We start from the raw sequence: 22,661 nt of genomic DNA on the forward strand, positions 1-22,661 counted from the left end.
GTATTCGAGAAGTTAGGCTAGGGTCTGCTTTGCTCACTGTTCAGCTGCTGGAGTAGTTTGGTTACTAGAGTTCGGCTAATCAGCTGCCACAGCCTTTCAACAGTCGTCAGCTGTGTCTTCAGTCCCGGCGCTGCAGGGGGACTCTTATCTCTTTGTGCCCTTGTCTGTCGCTCTCCCTACAGTTGAACTGGCTGCTTTAAGGCCTGCCAGGCCAGCTGAGCTCTCCTCCTCTAAGTGCCTCTCATCTCACTAGAGGAAGACAGGGACTGGGACTGTGAGCAGTCAGGCTTGCATATCCGCTAGTTTCAACCACATTTACAGCAGTGATTTCAAAGGCAGTGAGAAAAAGTAAACGAGAGGGACACAGACAGAGAGAGACACCGGGGTTACAGTTGAGCTTGGGACAGTCAAGTCACAAGTGGCAGTGCACAAAAGAAAGAGAGGAGGGGGAGAGAAAGAGAGAGGCAGAGAGAGACTGTGACAGTCACTGAATCACATTGTGCCGGTAATGATAACCATCTCATTTTGAACCTAGAGAACTCAGCCACATGCACAAGCTTGACTGGCTTAGGGTGACTTCTGGCTATTCATAAAGGGATCCTACACACACAGTTCCCCATCATAAGCTACTAAACTGTATTATGTGGAAGTGGAAGACTGAGAAACGGCATGAAGATCTCTACTCATATCTGTGTGTTGGTCTGGCCTACACCCTTTCCTTGTAAGAAAGGTTGCATAATACAATCAATCAATGAACAGCACATGCCAACACTGACACTGAAACTCCCTTCCCATAGCTGAAAGACCAGGTGGTGTGCTCAGCTACTTCAGGGGTACAGTAACAGTACACACACCATGTGTCTGTCTGCATAGAGAACAAGGACAGGTGTCTTATATCCACACAGGTGACATCCTGCAGGCGAACACCTGACTACCTTGTTCAGCAGGTACAATTTGCACCGAGTACCACCTGTGAAAGTTCTCTGGGGAAAAGCCTTGTCCTGTCCTGTCATGACCTGACTCTTGTCCATGCCTGGCTGTCAACAGATGCCACTGCCAGGCTGACTGGACAAGGGGGTAACAATGCAACAACAGTAAGGCTTATCTATACCTGAAGTAGCACAATTCAAGGCTACATGGCCAGATATTAATTTGCACAAAGGAAAATTACTGAAATTCTGCAGCCTGGTATAGAATTCAAAACACCTGCACACTGTCGACAACAACTCCACCAAACACTAATCAAATACAACTTTAGGACAGAGCTTTCCTCCACTGGGGCTCCCAAAGCAGGTTTATATGCAAATATTTGAATATAGTTCAGGATAATGGGGAGGCGGGTGCGTGACAAGCTGCATTGTTGTTTTGTCGACTGCTGTTTGTATTTCAGATGAGTGAACAAAGCTCACCTGGTCTGGCAACGTTGCCATGACTACCGCTATGCGGGTACCCTGATGTAATTTGTTAGTCATCAGGGGGCCACCAGCTAGCTGGCAAACTATTCATCTGCCAATGCCGATTATGGAATTTAATACCAAGCAACTAGATAACGTAGCTATCTTTTTAGTCCCCTTCATTTGTAAATAACGCTAACGTAAGGTTAGCACGATTATTTGATCTGCAAACAAATAACGTTAGCTAAACGCCCATCTAACACACGATTGAGTGCAATATACTGTACAGTAGCTGCCTGGGTAGAGCTAAGTTAACTAGCTAACGTAGATAGATAGTTACCGAGAAAAATAACCAGCATTACCTCTAGTTAGCAGATAGCCCCGCTAGCCTAGCTAACGCGTTCGCTACCTAACTGCTTTCTCCAGCCAACTTAAATTGAAAGAACACTAACGCTATATATCTAACTAGCTAACGTTACTGACTAGCTACTGTCTAGTTTGGGCATAAAACCAAATATAACAAAATCTGTGATAAATCCTTTCGCAAAACTTGGCCTTCATAGTGATGCACAAGCCTTGAACGTTGATGTTCGTCCAGCAGCCCACTGCACTGTCGGAGCTAGCAATCTAACAACAGACGCATTAGCTTCAAATTATCCTGTTCAAAGGAGACAACATATTTATTGAAAACAAATACGCATGTAAGTGTCGAATATCTTACCTGTGTCCACAATTGTGTTTTATTCCAAAGACGGTTGACATAACATTGCACAAGTTAGCTTGCTACTTCTGCAACAGCATTTTTTCTGTAAACAGAACCCAAACCCCACGGTAACGGCGCATGCGCAGTACAATGCCCTGGCTGTCAAAGTGTAGCCGTGCAAAAAAAAAAAATTCAAGTCTATTTGAGGAAAATTAAGAGGGACTGAGTGTCTGAGAAAAATCGAATGAAGTCAAATAAGTATTCTGCATAGGATTCAGGCATACCAGTAATGGCCCCGTGAACATGTGGTGAAGATCAGACAGTGCATCACCAGAAAATGTGGATGATGAACATGTGGTTCTTCTTGTCGCCACCTACTGTGCTGGAATGTACGATCAATCAACTTCTACCACACCCTCCACCCTCCCCCCAAACCCAATTAAACGTTATCTACAATCAGGTATTCCCAAACTGGGGTCTGCCGAATAAAAATATTATTCACATAAAAACATTTATTTTACAAAAATAATAAAATAAAATGAAACCATCTAGTGTTCTGCGAAATAACAACACAATGTCAAATACAGGTAGCCTAGTCAAATAATTAATATCCAATCACATTATCTGTTACTTTCCAGCGGGAATTCCACTACCGGTCGGTATGAAGCCAAACGTAGCTGCTACTCATTCTGTTTGCTCGAAAATTGAAAAATGGTTCAAAAAAAGTAAGGCCCGCGTCCATAGAGACACATACCAGCTCTACTGATAGTACCGCTACTACCAGCAGTGCTACACCTGCACCTATTGACGACACAAGTTGTTCTGCTTCCACGAGCACATCCAATGCTAGCATCAGTAATTCTACATTTGTTGTTAGCTCAGCTAGCATGGACACTGACAGTTTTGAATCTGAAGCAGCCGAAGAGCTACTGCCCCCTTGCGAACAACAGACAGGGACGATGGACCATCGAAGAGGCGCAAATATGATGAGTACTACATTGATTTGGGGTTCACTTATATTGGGAGTAGTGCCTTTCCTCAGCCACAGTGTGTTATATGTACAAAGTACTATCTCACAACTCGTTGAAACCTTCACTCTGCGCAGACATTTAGCAACAAAACATGCCAATTTGAAAATAAGCCCCAGGAGTTTTTTGAGCGAAAATTAAGACGACTTTTGAGTAGTAAGACATGTATTAAAGCAACATATACCATTAATAAGAAGGGGCTAGAAGCGTCTTATATGGTGAGCTACCGTGTGGCTAGGACAGGCAAGCCCCATACTATTGTAGAGGACTTAATTCTTCCTGCTGCTGTGGATATGGCTGGGACAATGCTGGGGGGAAAAAAACAATATAGACAATGCCTTCATCAAACAACACTGTTTCACGACTTTCACGACGCATCAGTGACATGGCAGGAGATGTTTTGAAACAATTACTGCTTCGTATACAAGCCAGTGAATTCTATGCGTTACAGTTGGATGAGTCAACAGACGTGGCGGGCCTGGCACAGCTCCTGGTATATGTCTGTTGCGTTTAAGGAGGGTCCATTACGGAAGACATCCTCTTCTGGAAACTAGGATAACAGGAGAGGATATTTTTAAAGTACTGGACAGCTTTGTGACATCAAATGGACTTTGGTGGTCAAGATGTGTTGGTATCTGTACTGATGGCGCAAAAGCCATGACAGGGAGACATAGTGGAGTGGTACTGCAAGCAGTTGCTCCCGACGCCACTTGGATACACTGCAGCATCCACTGAGAGGCTCTTGCTGTCAACGGAATGCCTGACAGCTTGAAAGACGTTTTGGACACTACAGTGAAAATGGTTAACTTTGTTAAAGCAAGGCCCCTGAACTCTTGTGTATTTTCTGCACTATGCAATGATATGGGCAGCGACCATGTAACGCTTTTACAACATACAGAAGTGCGCTGGTTTTCTAGGGGCAAAGTATTGACATGTTTTTATTTTATTGAGAGACGAGTTTAAAGATTTCTTTACTGACCATCATTTTCACTTGTCTGACCGCTTGCATGATGACGAGTTTCTCACACGACTGGCCTATCTGGGTGATGTTTTTTCTCACCTGAATGATCTGAATCTATGATTACAGGGACTCTCCGCAACTATATTCAAAGTGCGGACAAAATTGAGGCTATGATTAAAAGGTCAGAGCTCTTCTCTGTCTGGATTAACAAGGACAACACACAGGTCTTTCTGTCGTTGTATGATTTTTTTGTGTTCAAATGAACTCAAGCTTACGGACAATGTCAAATGTGATATAGCGAAGCACTTGAGTGAGTTGGGTGCACAATTACGCAGGTACTTTCCCGAAGCGGATGACACAAACAACTGGATTCGTTATCCCTTTCATGCCCTGTCTCCAGTCCACTTACCAATATCTAAACAAGAGAGCCTCATCGAAATTGCAACAAGCAGTAATGTGAAAATTGTATTCAATCAGAAGCCACTGCCAGATTTTTTAGTATCCTGCCTTGGTAAATCGCGCTGTTAAGACAATGATGCCCTTCGCAACCACGTACCTATGTGAGAGTGGATTCTCGGCCCTCACTAGCATGAAAACTAAATACAGGCACAGAATGTGTGAAAAAATACTGAGACTCTCCAATACAATCCAACATTGCAGAGTTATGTGCATCCTTTCAAGCTCACTCTTCTCATTAACCTGTGTTGAGTTATTCACCATTTTTGATGAACAAATAAGGTTTTATATGTAAGATGGCTAAATAAAGGGAAAATTATTGATTATTATTATATTATTATTTGTGCCCTGGTCCTCTTTGTCACTTCCCACGAGCCGGGTTGTGACACTCGTTCTTATGTTTAATAAAAGTGTGTGGCAGTGTTACGTAAGTCGTTTGAATGAGGAGACCAAGGTGCAGCGTGGTAGGTGAACATCTTACTTTTATTTAAAAGAACACCGAAAAACAACAAAATACAAAACGAATGTAAAGTTCTGCAGGCTACACAGCAACTATACAAAATCAAGATCCCACAAACTAAGGTGGAAAAAAGGCTGCCTAAGTATGATCCCCAATCAGAGACAACGATAGACAGCTGCCTCTGACTGGGAAGAGGGGGTACGCAGCTGGAGGTTGAATGTTAGAAGAGGTACGAGACTATAAAAAGTTTGGGATCCACTGCTCTATATCAATGCTGAAACACCATTAGAATTGTTCAGCATGTCAACAACCATTTCAACAGTGACATCTGTTACCACCAATATCTCTTTTTCAGTCTCAAAAATAACCTGGCATTTCTGCTTTCCACAACCCGGGTCGTATTGAAGACCTTGCCAATAAAAGCTATGAAGTCAACTTTATTCATTATCACACCGCACGTTCATGGGCACAACATTTCTGAACCGGTCTCGAAACCATCCTGGACCATCAGAAGCACCAGACCCGACAGTAGGTCCACTTACTACAGGTACATCCATGATCCATCAGTCTGACAGTATGTCCACTTACTACAGGTACATCCATGTAAGATCCATCAGTCTGACAGTAGGTCCACTTACTACAGGTACATCCATGATCCATCAGTCTGCACTGTAGTTCTACCAATCTGTTTTCCGGCCTCTGCATATGATACATCATGACTGATCCTGTATCTCTGAGCCTCTCTAGCCTCTCTCTGTAGCTGGCATCCACTAAATGCTGCATTGTGTTTTCCCCCACAATTACAGCACTTAACCTTCACATTGCTTCCACATTCACCATAATCATGTTCCCCTCCACACTTGGCACATCTTTTCTTTCCTTTACTCTGAGCAGCTACATGCCCCATTCTTTAGGCATTTAAAACACCACAGTGCATATAGGACAAATCCTGTAACATTGAAACTAAGGAAGACTTTCTCAACCCTCAGCATCACTGATAAGCTTTCACTTCTTTGACCCTCTTTCCTACTGATTAACCTTCTGGCCTCAATCAATCTGCCTTCCTTCACATTCTCTTTAATATCAACTGTGGATGTAGATATTGGGACCCCAGTGAAGACCCCTCAATCTAGCATAATCACCAGGGACATGGCTTTTAATCTTCTTCCCATTAAGCTTTTCCATTTTCAGAATCTCCTCTTGCTGAGCCTGTCTACCACACAAAGTTAACAATATACCATTTCCAATGAAACCAGCTCATTTCACTTCCCCTACCTCTTTCACTATGGCATTAGTGTCACGGATGTCGTTGTAAGGATTGTCTGACCAAAGTGCAGCGTGGTATGGGTTCAACATATTTATTTAGTGAACCGGCACAAAAAAACAATAAAGCACAAACAAAACGTGAAGCTAATGTAGTGCTCACAGGCAACTAACCAAAAACAAGATCCCACAAAAACCCAGTGGGAAAAGGCTGCCTAAATATGATCCCCAATCAGAGACAACGATAGACAGCTGCCTCTGATTGGGAACCATACCAGGCCAACATAGAAATAAAAAAACTAGAGTACCCACCCTAGTCACACCCCGACCTAACCAAATTAGAGAATAAAAGGCTCTTTTAAGGTCAGGGCGTGACAATTAGGTAGTTGGATAGGGTGTAAGTGAGGCCCTGTGGTCTCATCAAACACCACTTTCCACTCCAACACATCACTATTATTGCTTCCTACCTTGGCCCTCTTTATGCTTTCTTTACTAGACGCTCCACTGCTTTCTGCATCATGATCTCTCTTCTTCCTATGTCTTTCCACTACCGACCATTCTGGTCCTTGACCCTCATCCTCCCGCTCCATACCATCAGAACTGACACATATTGTTCTCATTCCAGCACAGCTGTTGCTTCACCATCTTTTTCTGCATTTCCTCCCTCTCTCACACTCCCCTCTGAACATATGGTTCTTGTTGCAAATTGGTGTAACTCCCCTCCGCCATCAAAACCCTGAGGAAACATTGTATCAATCTAAATTCAGGTCCGGCAACACCATGGTAAAGGCCATGTAAAGCTAGTTCTTCCTGTCAAGGCTTGTTTCATCATGTTCCTGGACTAAAGAGTGCGAAATGTTACCTCAGAAAGGTCTGTATCTACCTCTGGTATATTCTGTTGAAATAGAGCTAGAGGGGAAGTGTGTACAATAGGTAACCGTAGCAATATTCACAGGCAGCCCACCAGGGGGAGCCATTCACACTTGATCTGAAGCTTTATGAATATTTAACCTTTTATTTAACTAGGCAAGTCAATTAAGATAAAATTCTTATTTACAATTGTGTACACCCGATGGGATTCCCAATCACAGTCAGTTGTGATACAGCCTGGAATCGAACCAGGCTGTCTGTAATGATGCCTCTCGCACTGAGATGCCGTGTCTTAGACCGCTGTGCCTCTTGGGAGCCCAGAATATGGGCCCAGATCCGAAGTTCTCAAAGCAGTTGAAACAGGACAAAGTCACATTTTTGTTTGTTTTTCATTTATTGTAGCATGCAAAGTTTCAGGTACTGACATCTCCCTCTGATTTCACAGGTCTGCCTGGTCCATCAAAATAGTATCAGAGTATTCTGCTTGGCCAAGCTGTCAGTGCAGGAGCAAATAGCACACAAAGACAACCAACGGGTCAGGCAGTTGGCTGGTCACATCTGAACACAATCAATACTTCAAACTAAGAATATGGTTCAGGATATTGCCTTGCAATGCAGGGAAACCTTTCACAAAGTGATATTTCAAATGAAATAAATGGAATACATATTATTCATTTAGACATTTGTTTATGCTGTCTCAGCCAGTTTCATCATTCTGAAACCTATATTTGTCCCTCTATATCAGTATTTATTTAAATAGCTGATTACATTTTGTTGTATAAACGAGCAGTTAGTCCATCTAACGATGGTGCCAGCTGTGTACAATAATGATGGATGTGTGCACCATCTTGTATTTCATTAACATTTCAATCGAACAATAGATTTGCTAAGAAAATGTCTAATACAGACATAAATATTAAAACATCAGTTCCGCCATAGTTGTACAATTGACAAACAGGCAAATGTTTTCACCTTACAAGACCATCCTCGGCTAACTTTGACTATTCAGCAAATTTTCAAAATTCAACTGAAGAAGCAGACTTGACTTATCCAGAGTGAAGTACTACAACTCAACCAATGATGGAAGTAAGTAATAATAATACATTGATCGTTATCAATAATAAAGCATTTCAGAAGCAGTAAACAGTCAAATGCTGCAGGCAGGCTAAAATACTTGGCGTGGCCACACAGTGGGCATGTGCAGAACACTTACATCGCTGGGTGTGTTGTATCACAACTACAGAATCATGTACTTCCTCCTTCGCCATGACAACAAGAGGGACTAGCATGCATGACCTGGGGCACTGGCTGGATAGTGGGGAGTAAGAACATCTTGCAATGATGACGTCGGAAGTGCAGTGCGATCAGATCATTACACCAGTGAGTCATTAGACAGGCACTGGAACAATCCGGGAACTCTACCTACATAACTCCCTGTTCTTAATGTGCCCATTCCCTTCCCAACTGGGTAATACTATTGGTATTGAATCCAAACATAAAAGGACACATTATAGCAAAATTATAAATCCCTCCTTAAACACAATTTATGTGGTGAAAAGTTACATTAAACTATATTCATGAATGAAAATATTTGCGCACATGACCCATAATATTCAGTGCTGAAGATGCGTTCAGGGGTGTAATCATTAGCCAAACAGTTGCAAAACATTACGTTTTGCAAATAAAATGAGTTTCTATTGGACAAATTCAGGTATGTCCCTCCTCGTTTCGTTCCGTTTGCTTCCTGCAACAGAATCGGCGTAATGAATAAACCCTTCATCAGTAGCTTAGCAACATAACTTCTCAATCACTAAGGGCTGCAGAGACTAGGCTCTAGCACTCCCTGCTGGAACAAACCTAAACTACAGGAGCTAGATAGATTGGTCTAGAATCACAACACTACCCTTGAACTTGACCAGGTTCTAAACCTTAATAGACTCCCTGGTCCCTCCCACATCTTATACCCAAAGGCCCCTATCCCCTAAAGGGCCCTGTCCACCGTTAGACAACAATGGATGATTGATTGTACACAATATGACACTAAGACAATTTCTTTTTGTTACTAAAGCACCTTATACGACCCACCACTGCGACCTGTATGCCCTAGTCGGCTGGCCCTCGCTACATGTTCGTCGTCAGACCCACTGGCTCCAGGTCATCTACAAGGCTATGCTAGGTAAAGTGCCGCCTTATCTCAGTTCACTGGTCACGATGGCTACACCCACCCGTAGCACGCGCTCCAGCAGGTGTATCTCACTGATCATCCCTAAAGCCAAAACCTCATTTGGATGCCTTTCCTTCCAGTTCTCTGATGCCTGCGACTGGAACGAATTGCAAAAATCTCTGAAGTTGGAGACTTTTATCTCCCTCAACAACTTTAAAAATCTGCTATCCGAGCAGCTAACCGATCGCTGCAGCTGTACATAGTCCATCTGTAAACTACCCACCCAATTTACCTACCTCACCCCCCATACTGCTTTTATTTATTTACTTTTCTGCTCTTTTGCACACCAGTATCTCTTCTTGCACATGATCATCTGATGATTTATCACTCCAGTGTTAATCTGCTAAATTGTAATTATTCGATTTATTGCCTACCTCATGCCTTTTGCACACATTGTATATAGATTCTCTTTTTTCTACCATGTTATTGACTTGTTTATTGTTTACTCCATGTGTAACTCTGTGTTGTTGTCTGTTCACACTGCTATGCTTTATCTTGGCCAGGTCACAGTTGCAAATGAGAACTTGTTCTCAACTAGCCTACCTGGTTAAATAAAGGTGAAATAAAAAATAAAATAAAAATAAGACAATTTCTTAAGTCAAAGTCTGAAACAGGAACAGAAGAGCAACAGAAATACAGTAGCCTGTCAGTAATGCTAAGAGAATGGATATACTGTATGTCTTTATATATGTATGGGGCAGTCCTTAAGAATTATCAATCACTGGTCAAGTTGTGTCTCACTTAGCCTGTCTGCTTCCTTTCAGACCATAACAAAATAAACCCTATTATAAATAGGAGAGTTTTTCTAAGTGCTGCAAGTTAACACATAGCGTCACCCGAATCTCTTCACCCCCACAGGCAGGAGAAGACAGCAAACAGAACGTTCAGTGCACAAAACTGCAGTAAAATAACACTGACCCTTTTAGGCCAATGCATGACCCTCGGTAGCGATCACATAATGATGATGGACTGTATTCGTTAGACTGCTCGAAACATGAATATAGAGACAGACTGATGGGTCGTTTTCACTTCTTCCCAAAAATTACCACCAACAACGAAACAAAACAGAGATCCCGATAGAAAATATTTTGACAAATAACTTCACGGAAGTTAGCAATGCTTGAAAGAAAATAACAAAACATTTGTGAAAAGTTTTAACAGGGACCAAACTAAACAAAGACAGCGTGAAGGAACACAATAATCACCTGCTGGTTTGTTGACAATCTGTCATAGTAAACACAGGTTATGAGTTTGATGCACAGAACCAAAAAGAGGTGCAACAACCAGTTTACATTGGGAATATATGTCATGTGATTACACTGTACAGATAACTGTAAGTATGATGTATCATTCCATCACAGCAGATCACTACAATTCAATCCCTGGCTGCAGTTGCACAGAGGATAGCAATAAATAATGGTGCCAGAACCACTGAATACTGAAATCTGTTGAATATATCAAGGATTGTTGATACATGTTGTACTATTTGGTGTTTTTAATGTATTAACCCCATGGTGAAGAATAAATATGAAGAGATATTTTACGAACATAAAAAAAAGGCCACAATTGTGCATACATGTGAGTGCGGTGACATCTGATTGATCGTCATCGTCTTGAATCTCATCTATGAAATGCTTGAGACCAACAAATGACACATCACACAGGATAACACGGCCAAGCCTTAGGAACCTTTGATAGGCTACTACAATGTCTAAAGTAGATGGGAGTTGGACTAGAGCAACATCTAGTGTTGGTATCCTTCATCTCCTCCTGTTTATCTTCCTCTTTTAAGACATACAAACCCTGTTCAATTAGCGCTGTTTTTTTTCAAAGTAAAGACTTGGAATTTTTCGAGAGGCAAATATCCTTCCTATGACTACAAATGCATAGTAATGTGCTGTTATTGTCATCAGCTCAATGTCAACAGATGCTGATCGCATACACACACACAACAGTGCTGAACACCTTTGTTACCTTGGAAACATCGTAGAACTAACAAAAATAAAACTATTGGATGCCATGTGAAGCATGATAATCACCATCATATCATCATTATAGGAAGTGGAGAGCGAGCAGCACACACAAACAAACAAACACTTGATCAAAAAAAGACCCTGCCGAGATGAGAAAAGAGGAAATGCGACGGAGGCTACTGGTGTGTGTCTGAACTATACGTCTCTCTTTGTCATGTTTGAAACAACACTACCTGTGGTCTAAAGTAGCATACTGTATATAATATGCCCTCAGACTGGTGATATTAGTGGGGTGAGACCTGATCGCTGTCTGATGATACAGGCCTATACAACCCTAAGATGTTACTGTGACAGCAGGTGTAGGAGCTGTGTAGCGCTGGGCCGGGACCACCGGCTGGGACCACCGGCCGGGACCACCAGGCGTGGGGGTGAGGTGTGTTTGCCCTCTCAGTTCCCGTTGAGCAGCATCTCAGGGCCTGTGTTAGGGCAAGGGCCCATGTCCCCCAGTCTCAGAGGGCCGGTCCTCATCATCAGCTTCCCCACGCTGAGGCCTCCTGAGCCCAGACCTCCAGGGGAGAGAGACCTCCTGGAACACAGAGATGCAGTATGAGCTCTGATCAGTAACCAATGAGTAGAAGAGATCTCTACCCTTTATAGTTCTTGTCAGAAACAGAGAAGCTGCAGTAAGGGAACAGTTGTTTCGTTTATGCTGCACTCACCCAAGTGTAGGCCTATCTGATGTGTGTATGCCCATGTTATGACCATGCCTGCCAGAAAGAATTACCCTCAGGGATAAATAAAGCTTATTGAATTGAATGTTTGCGATAAGGGAGAAACCACATCAATATTGAGCCATGCTACTGGTGTGTTTAGTGTTTACTTGTCTCACGTTGCCAGACATCGGTTGAGGCTAGTTGTTGACCGAGCTCACCTGAAGGCCATCTTCTTCAGCAGTTGAGCTTCCATCTTGTCTGCTGACAGCTTGTCTGTCTGTGTCCTCTGGGGTTCACTGCTGGGAGGGGTGAGGAGGTGGGGCTCTCTCAGCTCCAGGGGCTTCTAAGACAACCAGAGAAAAAGTCAGACGGAGAGAGTAGACATGGAAAACATATAGTTCATCTAATCAACTAACTACATTACAAAGTCAGATGTTGCAATATTCTACCACTTTACAGATCCCAGATCATCCCTTATGGGACACAGACACCAATCAATCAACCAATCAATTAATCAATCAGTCAATAATGAAATCAACCAATCAACCAACCAATCAGACACATATAGACGTCACTGCACCTTAGACTGTTGACTGTTGTCCTGCAGCTCAGTGTCTTCTACGTCTAGTAGAGACAGCTCCAGTTCTACGTCTCTGTCCAGTTCACGCTCTGTCGTGTCTTTACGGTAGTCAGTCTGCAGCATGTCTCCTGCACTAGCCTGCTCTCCACTGCTGAAGGACCGCCGACGGGCGGCTAGCTGTTCACTGTTGACATACAGGAATGGTGGCAATTTAAGATTATCTACAATATCTTCATTGTATGTGTTGCTTCAGATATGCAACATTACAGTAAAACAGTGGCTTTGTATTGTACTGTAATGTATTGTACTGTATGGTACTGTATTGTACTGTACTGTTATCACATGTGTATTCTGACTGAAATTATGTAAATAGCTGATGTACTGACAGCAGAATGAGAGACGTGGAGTACAGAACAGAGGACTCGATTCCCCTCCAATCAAAGCTACAGAGAGACTGTTAGTCAGAGTCAGGGGGGGTTACAGAAGAGAACGTGAGCAGCAAGCAACGACAGACCAGAGAGATGCTCTATGTTTAGTCTGAGGAGAGAACTGACTGCAGCACAATGAAAGAGGAGGAGGAGGAGAGTAGGGGAGGAGAAGAGAAGAAGAGGGAGAAGAGGAGGAGAGGGAAGAGAAGAGAAGGAGAGTGAAGAGAAGATGAGGAGAGAAGAAAGAAGAGGAGAGGAGGAGAGAAGAAAGAAGAGGAGGAGAGGAGAGGGTGAAAACAGCACTTCCAACACAGTCATGATGAGCAAGCGAATTCTCAGCTGCATACATACAATAGGACCTCAAAGGAAAAAGACAAGACAAAAAAGACAAGGTATAAAAGAAAACAGGACAATGCCTTTGTTTAGGGCAGGGGTGTCAAACTCATTCCACGGAGGGCCTAGTGTCTGCAGGTTTTTGGTTTTTCCTTTCAATAAAGCCCTAGACAACCAGGTGTGGGGAGTTCCTAACTAATTAGTGATGTTAATTCATCAATCAAGTATAAGGGAGGAGCGAAAACCCGCAGACACTCGGCCCCCCGTGGAATGAGTTTGACACCTGTGGTTTAGGGTGAAGAGAGAAAGGGGGGGATGGGATGGCTCTACATGGTATATAGTATAGTATTATATAGTTTCGTATAATATAGTATTATATAGTAGTATATCATATTTTATAGCATAGTATTAAATAGTATAGTATTATATAGCATTATATAGTATCGTATTATATAGTATAGTATTATATAGTAGTATATGGTATAGTATAGTATTAAATAGTATTATATATTATTGTATAGTATTACATAGTATAGTATCATATAGTATAGTATTATATAATATTTTATAGTATAGTATTATATAGCATTGTATAGTATTGTATTATATAGTATAATATTATATAGTAGTATATAGTATAGAATCCATACTGTACCTCTCTAGGAAACTGGAGTGGCTGGAAGAGTCAGACCCCCCGGAGCTCCACCTGTAGTCCCCATGGCCGATGTGTGGACCATAATCTGTTAGAACCATAGATTTACAATAACAACATTGAGCAAAACTATTACAATACATTTTCCCACCCTTGTCAACACTATGCTTAAGTGAATGCATGGGAGCACTGGCTGCAGTGAACCAGGGCTCTGCTGAGCCTGCTGAGAGCTGGTTGCATTCAGAGACTGGCCTGGAGATGAAAGACAACTTTCATTTATGTTCACGCTCTAATCCCCCCACATATTGAGAGTATTCTGCTCTGTGCTAGCCTAGCAGCTGGTCCTAAAACACATGTTAAACTTCTTATGGCTGCAGTCCCGTTAACGGGATCGATATGACAACAGCCAGTCGAAGTGCAGGGCGCCAAATTCAAAAAACAGAAATCTCATAATTAAAATTCCTCAGACATTCATGTGTCTTATATAATTTTAAAGGTAATCTTGTTGTTAATCCCACCAAAGTGTCCGATTTCAAATAGGCTTTTCAGCGAAAGCACTACAAACGATTATGTTAGGTCACCACAAAACCACAATAACCACAGCCATTTTTTCCAGCTAAAGATAGCTTTCACAAAAACCAGAATAGAGATAAAATGAATCACTAACCTTCGATTATTTTCATCAGATGACACTCATAGGACTTCATGTTACACAATACATGCATGTTTTGTTTGATTAAGTTCATATTTATATAAAAAAATCGGAGTTTACATTGAGGCGTTAGATTCACTAGTTGCAAAAACATCAAGTGACTTTGCATAGCCACATTGTTTCAACAGAAATACTCAACATAAATATAAATGATAATACAAGTAATACACATAGAGTTATAGATATACCTCTCCTTAATGCAACCGCTGTGTCAGATTTCAAAAAAACTTTACGGAAAAATAAACCATGCAATAATCTGAGACAGAGCTCAGATGATTAGCCAAATTAGCCACCATGTTGGACTCACCAGAAACCAGAAAATACATGATAAATGTTTCCTTACCTTTGATGAATTCATCAGAAAGCAGTCCTAGGAATCCCAGGTCCACAATAAATGCTTGATTTGTTCGATCATGTCCGTTATTTATGTCAAATTAGCTACTTTCGAATTGTTTACCAAATACCCTAACCAAAGTCTCAAAGCGCGACCACTATAACGTGACGAAATGTCCAAACGTTCCGTTACAGTCAGTAGAAACATGGCAAACGATGTACTGAATCAATCTTTAGAATGTTGTTAACATACATAGTGAATAACGTTCCAACAGGAGAATTAAATCGACTTCAATTGAGAGATGGAACGGAGCTGCCTCTCACGTGAATGCGCGTGTTGAATGCATGGTCACCTCATGGAAGTGATTACTAAATTCTGTCTCCTTCGACCCCCCCCTTCACATTAGTCATCAGACTTAGTTCTATTGACTGTTGACATCTAGTGGAAGCCGTAGGAAGTGAAAACCCATCCATATCTCTCTGTATTTTCAATAAGAGCTTGGTTGAAAATATGGCATCCCCAGAAAAAATCCAAACAGGAAGTGGAACTTCTCAGGTTTTTGCCTGCCATATGAGTTCTGTTAATCTCACAGACTTAATTCAAACCGTTTTAGAAACTTTAGAGTGTTTTCTATCCAATACTAATAATAATATGCATATATTAGCAACTGAGACTGAGGAGCTGGCCGTTTACAACGGGCACCTTTCATCCAAGCTACTCAATACTGCCCCTTCAGCCATAAGAAGTTAAGAGGATTCTGCTCTGTTAGCCTAGCAGCTGGTCCTAAAACACATGTTAAGAGGATTCTGCTCTGTGTTAGCCTAGCAGCTGGTCCTAAAACACATGTTAAGAGGATTCTGCTCTGTGTTAGCCTAGCAGCTGGTCCTAAAACACATGTTAAGAGGATTCTGCTCTGTGTTAGCCTAGCAGCTGGTCCTAAAACACATGTTAAGAGGATTCTGCTCTGTGTTAGCCTAGCAGCTGGTCCTAAAACACATGTTAAGAGGATTCTGCTCTGTGCTAGCCTAGCAGCTGGTCCTAAAACACATGTTAAGAGGATTCTGCTCTCTGCTAGCCTAGCAGCTGGTCCTAAAACACATGTTAAGAGGATTCTGCTCTGTGTTAGCCTAGCAGCTGGTCCTAAAACACATGTTAAGAGGATTCTGCTCTGTGTTAGCCTAGCAGCTGGTCCTAAAACACATGTTAAGAGGATTCTGCTCTGTGCTAGCCTAGCAGCTGGTCCTAAAACACATGTTAAGAGGATTCTGCTCTCTGCTAGCCTAGCAGCTGGTCCTAAAACACATGTTAAGAGGATTTTGCTCTCTGCTAGCCTAGCAGCTGGTCCTAAAACACATGTTAAGAGGATTTTGCTCTCTGCTAGCCTAGCAGCTGGTCCTAAAACACATGTTAAGAGGATTTTGCTCTCTGCTAGCCTAGCAGCTGGTCCTAAAACACATGTTAAGAGGATTCTGCTCTGTGTTAGCCTAGCAGCTGGTCCTAAAACACATGTTAAGAGGATTCTACTCTCTGCTAGCCTAGCAGCTGGTCCTAAAACACATGTTAAGAGGATTTTGCTCTGTGCTAGCCTAGCAGCTGGTCCTAAAACACTAGCATATTTGAAAGAGAAAATTGACTAGGGAATAACAATTCTGTTGGTTGAACATCTTAAGTTTTTTCTTCTGCTGTCATTTCACAGTAAATCAGAGACATAACAAGTCATAGAGAGGATATATAAAACATTACAAGAGAGATATAATAATGTATAATATCTTATTCCTTTACATTTGAACTCCAATCCCCCATCCCCTCCTCACCTCTGAAGTTGATGGGGATGGTGCTGTTGCTTCCCTGGCAGGCTGTGGCCTGGACCGGGTCGGTGGTGTGGTACCCTGTACGGGAGGCGCGGGATATCGCCCCCCATTTGGAGATGATAGGCCCTTCTCCAAATGGTATGATGGGCCCCTCTCCAAACGGTATGCTGGGGTCCTCGTCTTTCAGATGGCGGTAGGGCTCAAACGGTATGCTGGGGTCCTTGTCTTTCAGACGGCGGTAGGTCTCAAACGGTATGCTGGGGTCCTCGTCTTTCAGACGGCGGTAGGTCTCAAACGGTATGCTGGGGTCCTCGTCTTTCAGATGGCGGTAGGGCTCAAACGGTATGCTGGGGTCCTCGTCTTTCAGACGGCGGTAGGTCTCAAACGGTATGCTGGGGTCCTCGTCTTTCAGACGGCGGTAGGTCTCAAACGGTATGCTGGGGTCCTCGTCTTTCAGATGGCGGTAGGGCTCAAACGGTATGCTGGGGTCCTCGTCTTTCAGACGGCGGTAGGGCTCAAACGTGTGTAGCCACCGCGTCCTTTCACCATTGTCTACTTCCTGAAAGACAAAGCATTAGTAGAAAACATAGACATTTTCATTTGTTAGTATAGGCTATAGGCTCACAGTAATTGCCTAATTTGTCATGTGATGCTAGACTATATTGTTATGTTCTGTAGGATCTATATGTGTCTGTGTGGCTGTTTGGTTGAATTAAGAAGGCATGTTGTGAGACCCACTAAGTTTTCGGAGCGGGAGTGAGCTGAGGCCTTGTGATGCTCTGGTTCAAAGGGGCTGATGCAGGTACTGATGGTTCCACAGGACCAGGGAGAGTAGTGGGACAGATTCTCCTCTCCACGGAACTTACAGTTCATACACTGACCACCACCATCGTCATCATGCTAGAGAGAGAGAAAGAAAGAAAGAAAGAAAGAAAGAGGGAGAGAGAGGACGAGGGAAAGAGAGATAGAGAGAGGGGAGATAGCAAGAGAGAGAGAGAAAGAGAGAGAACGAGGGAAAGCGAGATAGAGAGGAGAGATAGCCAGAGAGAATGAGAAAGAGAGAGAGAGACATTTGAAATGTCTTTATTCTTTTGGAACTTTTATAAGTGTAATGTTTACTGTACATTTTTTATTGTTTATTTCACTATTGTTTATTATCTATTTCAATTGCTTTGGCAATGTAAACATACGTTTCCCAAGACAATAAAGCCTGTCAATTAAATTGAATTGAAATTGTATTGAAATTGAGAGAAGAGAGGGAGGGGGAAAATAATGGAGAGATGGAGGGATGGGGATGGGGGACAGAGAGAATAGGGGGGGAGAGAGTTATGAAGACTCCCAAACACAAACTGCGACTCTCTATGCTATAGCAACCAGTTGCCCAGCAACAGTCACAGTCTAAAATAGCTTTGGATTCAACACAGCTTTTGGGCCAGAATCAAAAACACACACAAACAACATATACAGTACTGTATAAGTCAGCATTCTTTACCTTGATTTCATGGGGCAACAGAGTGGAGAAAACTGATTACAGTATGCCTTTTATACTTGTGCTATACCCAAACCTTCTCTTTCTCTCTGTGTCTCTCTTTCTCTCTGTCTGTCTTTCTCTGTCTCTCCCTTTCTCTCCCTGTCCGTCTCTATTTCTCTCTGTCTGTCTTTCTCTGTCTCTCCCTTTCTCTCCCTGTCCGTCTCTATTTCTCTCTGTCTGGGTTTCTCTCTCTCCCTTTCTCTCCCTGTCCGTCTCTCTCTCCCTCTCCCTGTCCGTCTCTCTCTCCCTCTCCCTGTCCGTCTCTCTCTCTCCTTCTCCCTGTCCGTCTCCCTGTCTCCCTCTCCCTGTCTCCCTCTCCCTGTCTCCCTCTCCCTGTCTCCCTCTCCCTGTCTCCGTCTCTCTCTCCGTCTCTCTCTCCCTCTCCGTCTCTCTCTCCCTCTCCGTCTCTCTCTCCCTCTCCGTCTCTCTCTCCCTCTCCCTCTCTCTCTCCCTCTCCCTCTCTCTCTCCCTGTCCGTCTCTCTCTCCCTCTCCCTGTCCGTCTCTCTCTCCCTCTCCCTGTCCGTCTCTCTCTCCCTCTCCCTGTCCGTCTCTCTCTCCCTCTCCCTGTCCGTCTCTCTCTCCCTCTCCCTGTCCGTCTCTCTCTCCCTCTCCCTGTCCGTCTCTCTCTCCCTCTCCCTGTCCGTCTCTCTCTCCCTCTCCCTGTCCGTCTCTCTCTCCCTCTCCCTGTCCGTCTCTCTCTCCCTCTCCCTGTCCGTCTCTCTCTCCCTCTCCCTGTCCGTCTCTCTCTCCCTCTCCCTGTCCGTCTCTCTCTCCCTCTCCCTGTCCGTCTCTCTCTCCCTCTCCCTGTCCGTCTCTCTCTCCCTCTCCCTGTCCGTCTCTCTCTCCCTCTCCCTGTCCGTCTCTCGCTCCCTCTCCCTGTCCGTCTCTCGCTCTCTCTCTCGCTCTCTCTCGAGCTCTCTCTCTCTCTCTCGCTCTCTCTCTCTCTCCCTGTCCATCTCTCCCTGTCCATCTCTCCCTGTCCATCTCTCCCTCTACTCTCTCCCTGTCTGTCTCTCGCTCTCTCCCTGTCCGTCTCTCTCCCTCTTTCCCTCTCTAACCTCTCCCCCTCTCACTCTCTCCCTGTCCGTCTCTCCCCCTCTCTCCCTGTCCGTCTCTACCCCCCTCTCCCTCTCCCTCTCTCTCTCGTTCTATGGTCGTAACTCACAACGGATGTACAAACACACTCTGTGTACGTGCAGGCCTACGTACCTCTGCACCAAAGTCTACGGTGAAGATGGGGGAGGACTGGGAGGGCCTGTTCACGTTGCCGTGGTGATGGTGTGCCCACTGCTCCTGTTTCCGCTTGAACAGATCCTCGCATCCAAGAGGAACACGCCCATAAGAGTCCTGAAGAGGGAGCGGGAGAGAAAGACAGAGAGAGCGGGAGAGAAAGACAGAGAGAGAGGGAGACAGAGAGAGACAGAGAGAGACAGAGAGAGTGAGAGAGAGAGAGAGAGATACAACACTGTATATAGACATAATAAGACATTTGAAATGTCTTCATTCTTTTGGAACTTCTGTGAGTGTAATGTTTACTGTTCATTTTTATTGTATTTTTGTTTATTATCTACTTCACTTGCTTTGGCAATGTTAACATATGTTTCCCATGCTAATAAAGCCCTTAAATTGAAATTGAATTGAGAGAGAGAGATAGAGAGAGAGCAGGGGTTAGAGTTGGCTGAGATCTCCCCTATGTACACTAACCATCTACAACAACATTACTCATAGCCTTCAATAGGAGGAGGAGGAGGGCAACGATGAGGGGAAACGGGGGAGGAGGGCAACGTGAAGGGGAAGTGGAAGCAACGTGAAGGGGAAGCGGAGGAGGAGGGCAACATGAAGGGGAAGTGGAGGCAACGTGAAGGGGAAGCGGAGGAGGAGGGCAACGTGAAGGGGAAGAGGAGGGCAACGTGAAGGGGAAGCGGAGGAGGGCAACATGAAGGGGAAGCGGAGGAGGAGGAGGGCAACGTGAAGGGGAAGCGGAGGAGGAGGGCAACGATGAGGGGAAGAGGAGGAGGAGGGCAACGTGAAGGGGAAGCGGAGGAGGGCAACGTGAAGGGGAAGCGGAGGAGGGCAACGTGAACGGGAAGCGGAGGAGGGCAACGTGAAGGGGAAGCGGAGGAGGAGGGCAACGTGAAGGGGAAGAGGAGGAGGAGGAAGAGAATATGTGGGTGACAATGAGTTTGCTATGCTGATTGGGAGGAGAGGAGAGGCAGGAGGAATAGAAAGACATGATAAAGCCAGTCGTGTTCGAGACTGTACTGCGTGCTTGCAGAGGAGGCTATACAGTAACCGTACCCTGTGCAGTGCTGCTCTGTGCTCCCCCGCTGAGCAGTAGGGGCTGTCCAGGGAGGCGTATCTCTCTCGGAGGGGGGGCTGGTACACAGAAGAGTGCAGCACCTCTGGAGGCAGGGAGTTACTCCTGGCGTCCTCGCGGTGGTACAGCTGGGGCCTCCACATATGCCGGCTGTCATACAGGGGAGCGTAGCCACCGTGGGCTGGGGCCAGGGGCCCGTACTGGGGGACCGGTGGGGGACTGTAGGGAGAGGGACCAGCGTGGTCCCGTGGTGGGGGCAAGGAGGGGTACTGCTCTGAGTACAGAGTGGCCATGGAGGGAGGTAGAGAGGACTCTGGGACGTGGCTGGAACGGAGGAAGCGAGCCACGCAGGGTTTGTGGTGGTGTATCGCAGAGGGGTAGCCGTTACCTAAAGAGGGACAGAAGACATCAGTGAGTCTACATAATACCTTATTTAGATGATGAAAGATTGAATAGAGTGAAACGGACACACCCGGATTCAAAGGCATTTGTTTTCAAATACTTTAGCTGCAATTGACTATGCTTATCTGGAGCAATGGAACCAATGGAATAGTCTGTACAAACCCCGCCCCTCTGGCACTCAGGGAGGCTCAATCAAACGCTAATGTATTTGAAAACAAATGCTTTTCAACCCAGGTCTGACAGACACCGGTCACATGTCTCTTAGATGGCTGTACTCACTGGCTGGCTGGTAGGGCTGCACGTCGTAGGGAGGTCGGGGGTCCTGGTAACACAGTTCAGAGGACTGAGGTTGGTGGGGAGGGGGCTGAGGAAGGGGTCTTATCATTAGGTAGTGGGCCTGTTTGGGGTGGGCAGAGTCACATTCTAGTCTAGACCCGGGGCCGTAGGGAGAAGGAGCTGAGGAGGAATTGACCGGTGTCTTTGGGGGAGAAATAGACTTCCTGATAGAGAGAGAGAGAGGGAGACACAGAGAGAGGGAAAGAGAGAGACACAGAAAGAGGGAGAGAGACAGAGAGAGAGACAGACAGAGAGAACACTGTATATATTAATAATATGACATTTGAAATGTCTTTATTCTTTTGGAACTTTTGTAAGTTTACTGTTTATTTTTTATTGTTTATTTCAGTTTTGTTTATTATCTATTTCACTTGCTATGGCAATGTAAACATATGTTTCCCATGCCAACAAAGCCCTTAAATTGAAAATTGAGGGAGAGAGAGACAGAAATACAGAGAAAGGGACAGAGAAAGAGAGACACACAGCGAGAGACATAGAGAGACACAGAGAGAGAGAGATAGACAGAGAAAGAGAGACACACAGCAAGAGACATAGAGAGACACAGAGAGAGAGAGAGACAGAGAAAGGATGTCAGTCTAGAGAGACTGTAACTGACAATTAACCTGTAAGCCTATGTCGTTGTTTTTTGGCTTAATTGTTTACGTGGTCGCTATGCGGGAAATGATAAGACAAGCGGAACTACGTGGCTAATAACTGTTGTAACGGGGATCATTATCGTAGCAACACACCTTTGGAGGGAAGGCAATCCCGCGCTGTGTTATCTAAGTTTTCATGTCTTCGGGTGTAGTTTGTAAAGGTTGAAGCGTATATGTTAGGATGGTAACGTTATAATAATTAAGGATGAAGCGTGAATTCATGCCAGGAATAATAAGTGTGAAGTTTGATTTCCTCCCTTCTGTAATAAGCAGCCAATGAGGTATTTTTCCTTTATTCATGTGTTTAATCTGATACTGTTATAGCGCCGGCTAAACTGTTTATGTATGTAAGCACTTCAGAGTTATACCAAGCTAATAAGTCACTCGTACGATAGGAAGGTTGTAAGAGTGTGTTTAACTGTCTTTTCATTTACTTTATAGTTCTCACGGAAGGTGGTAATTCTGACTAAAACTACAGAATAAAGTCGCCAGTTAAAATCAAGGAACAGTTGTGCTCGTGGTT

At 44.1% G+C, this 22,661-nt stretch overlaps 2 protein-coding genes across 5 annotated transcripts in view; both read right to left on the reverse strand.

The window, feature by feature from the left end:
- The window catches only part of LOC129811012 (rab GTPase-activating protein 1-like), a 157,220-nt gene extending 154,800 nt beyond the window's left edge, over nucleotides 1-2,420 (reverse strand). For both annotated transcript variants that reach the window (XM_055862108.1, XM_055862097.1), the window contains exon 1: nucleotides 2,116-2,420. The gene's annotated coding sequence lies outside the window, so the exon portion shown is untranslated. The remainder of the gene's footprint in view (nucleotides 1-2,115) is intronic.
- Nucleotides 2,421-7,508: 5,088 nt separating this feature from the next.
- Nucleotides 7,509-22,661, reverse strand: part of LOC129810998 (roquin-2-like) — a 36,321-nt gene continuing 21,168 nt past the window's right edge. For 2 of the 3 annotated variants that reach the window (XM_055862084.1, XM_055862066.1), the window contains exons 11-19: nucleotides 21,426-21,646; nucleotides 20,726-21,132; nucleotides 19,637-19,774; nucleotides 17,634-17,795; nucleotides 16,899-17,454; nucleotides 14,042-14,126; nucleotides 12,626-12,809; nucleotides 12,264-12,388; nucleotides 7,509-11,918 (exon numbers count right to left, since the gene is read on the reverse strand). In XM_055862084.1, coding sequence (XP_055718059.1) covers nucleotides 11,780-11,918; nucleotides 12,264-12,388; nucleotides 12,626-12,809; nucleotides 14,042-14,126; nucleotides 16,899-17,454; nucleotides 17,634-17,795; nucleotides 19,637-19,774; nucleotides 20,726-21,132; nucleotides 21,426-21,646 — 2,017 coding nt within the window. In that variant the 3' untranslated portion in view covers nucleotides 7,509-11,779. The remainder of the gene's footprint in view (nucleotides 11,919-12,263; nucleotides 12,389-12,625; nucleotides 12,810-14,041; nucleotides 14,127-16,898; nucleotides 17,455-17,633; nucleotides 17,796-19,636; nucleotides 19,775-20,725; nucleotides 21,133-21,425; nucleotides 21,647-22,661) is intronic. The other variant, XM_055862076.1, reaches the window with a different exon arrangement.

Source organism: Salvelinus fontinalis, chromosome 2, assembly GCF_029448725.1.
Source record: "Salvelinus fontinalis isolate EN_2023a chromosome 2, ASM2944872v1, whole genome shotgun sequence".
In the NCBI taxonomy this organism is placed as follows: domain Eukaryota; kingdom Metazoa; phylum Chordata; class Actinopteri; order Salmoniformes; family Salmonidae; genus Salvelinus; species Salvelinus fontinalis.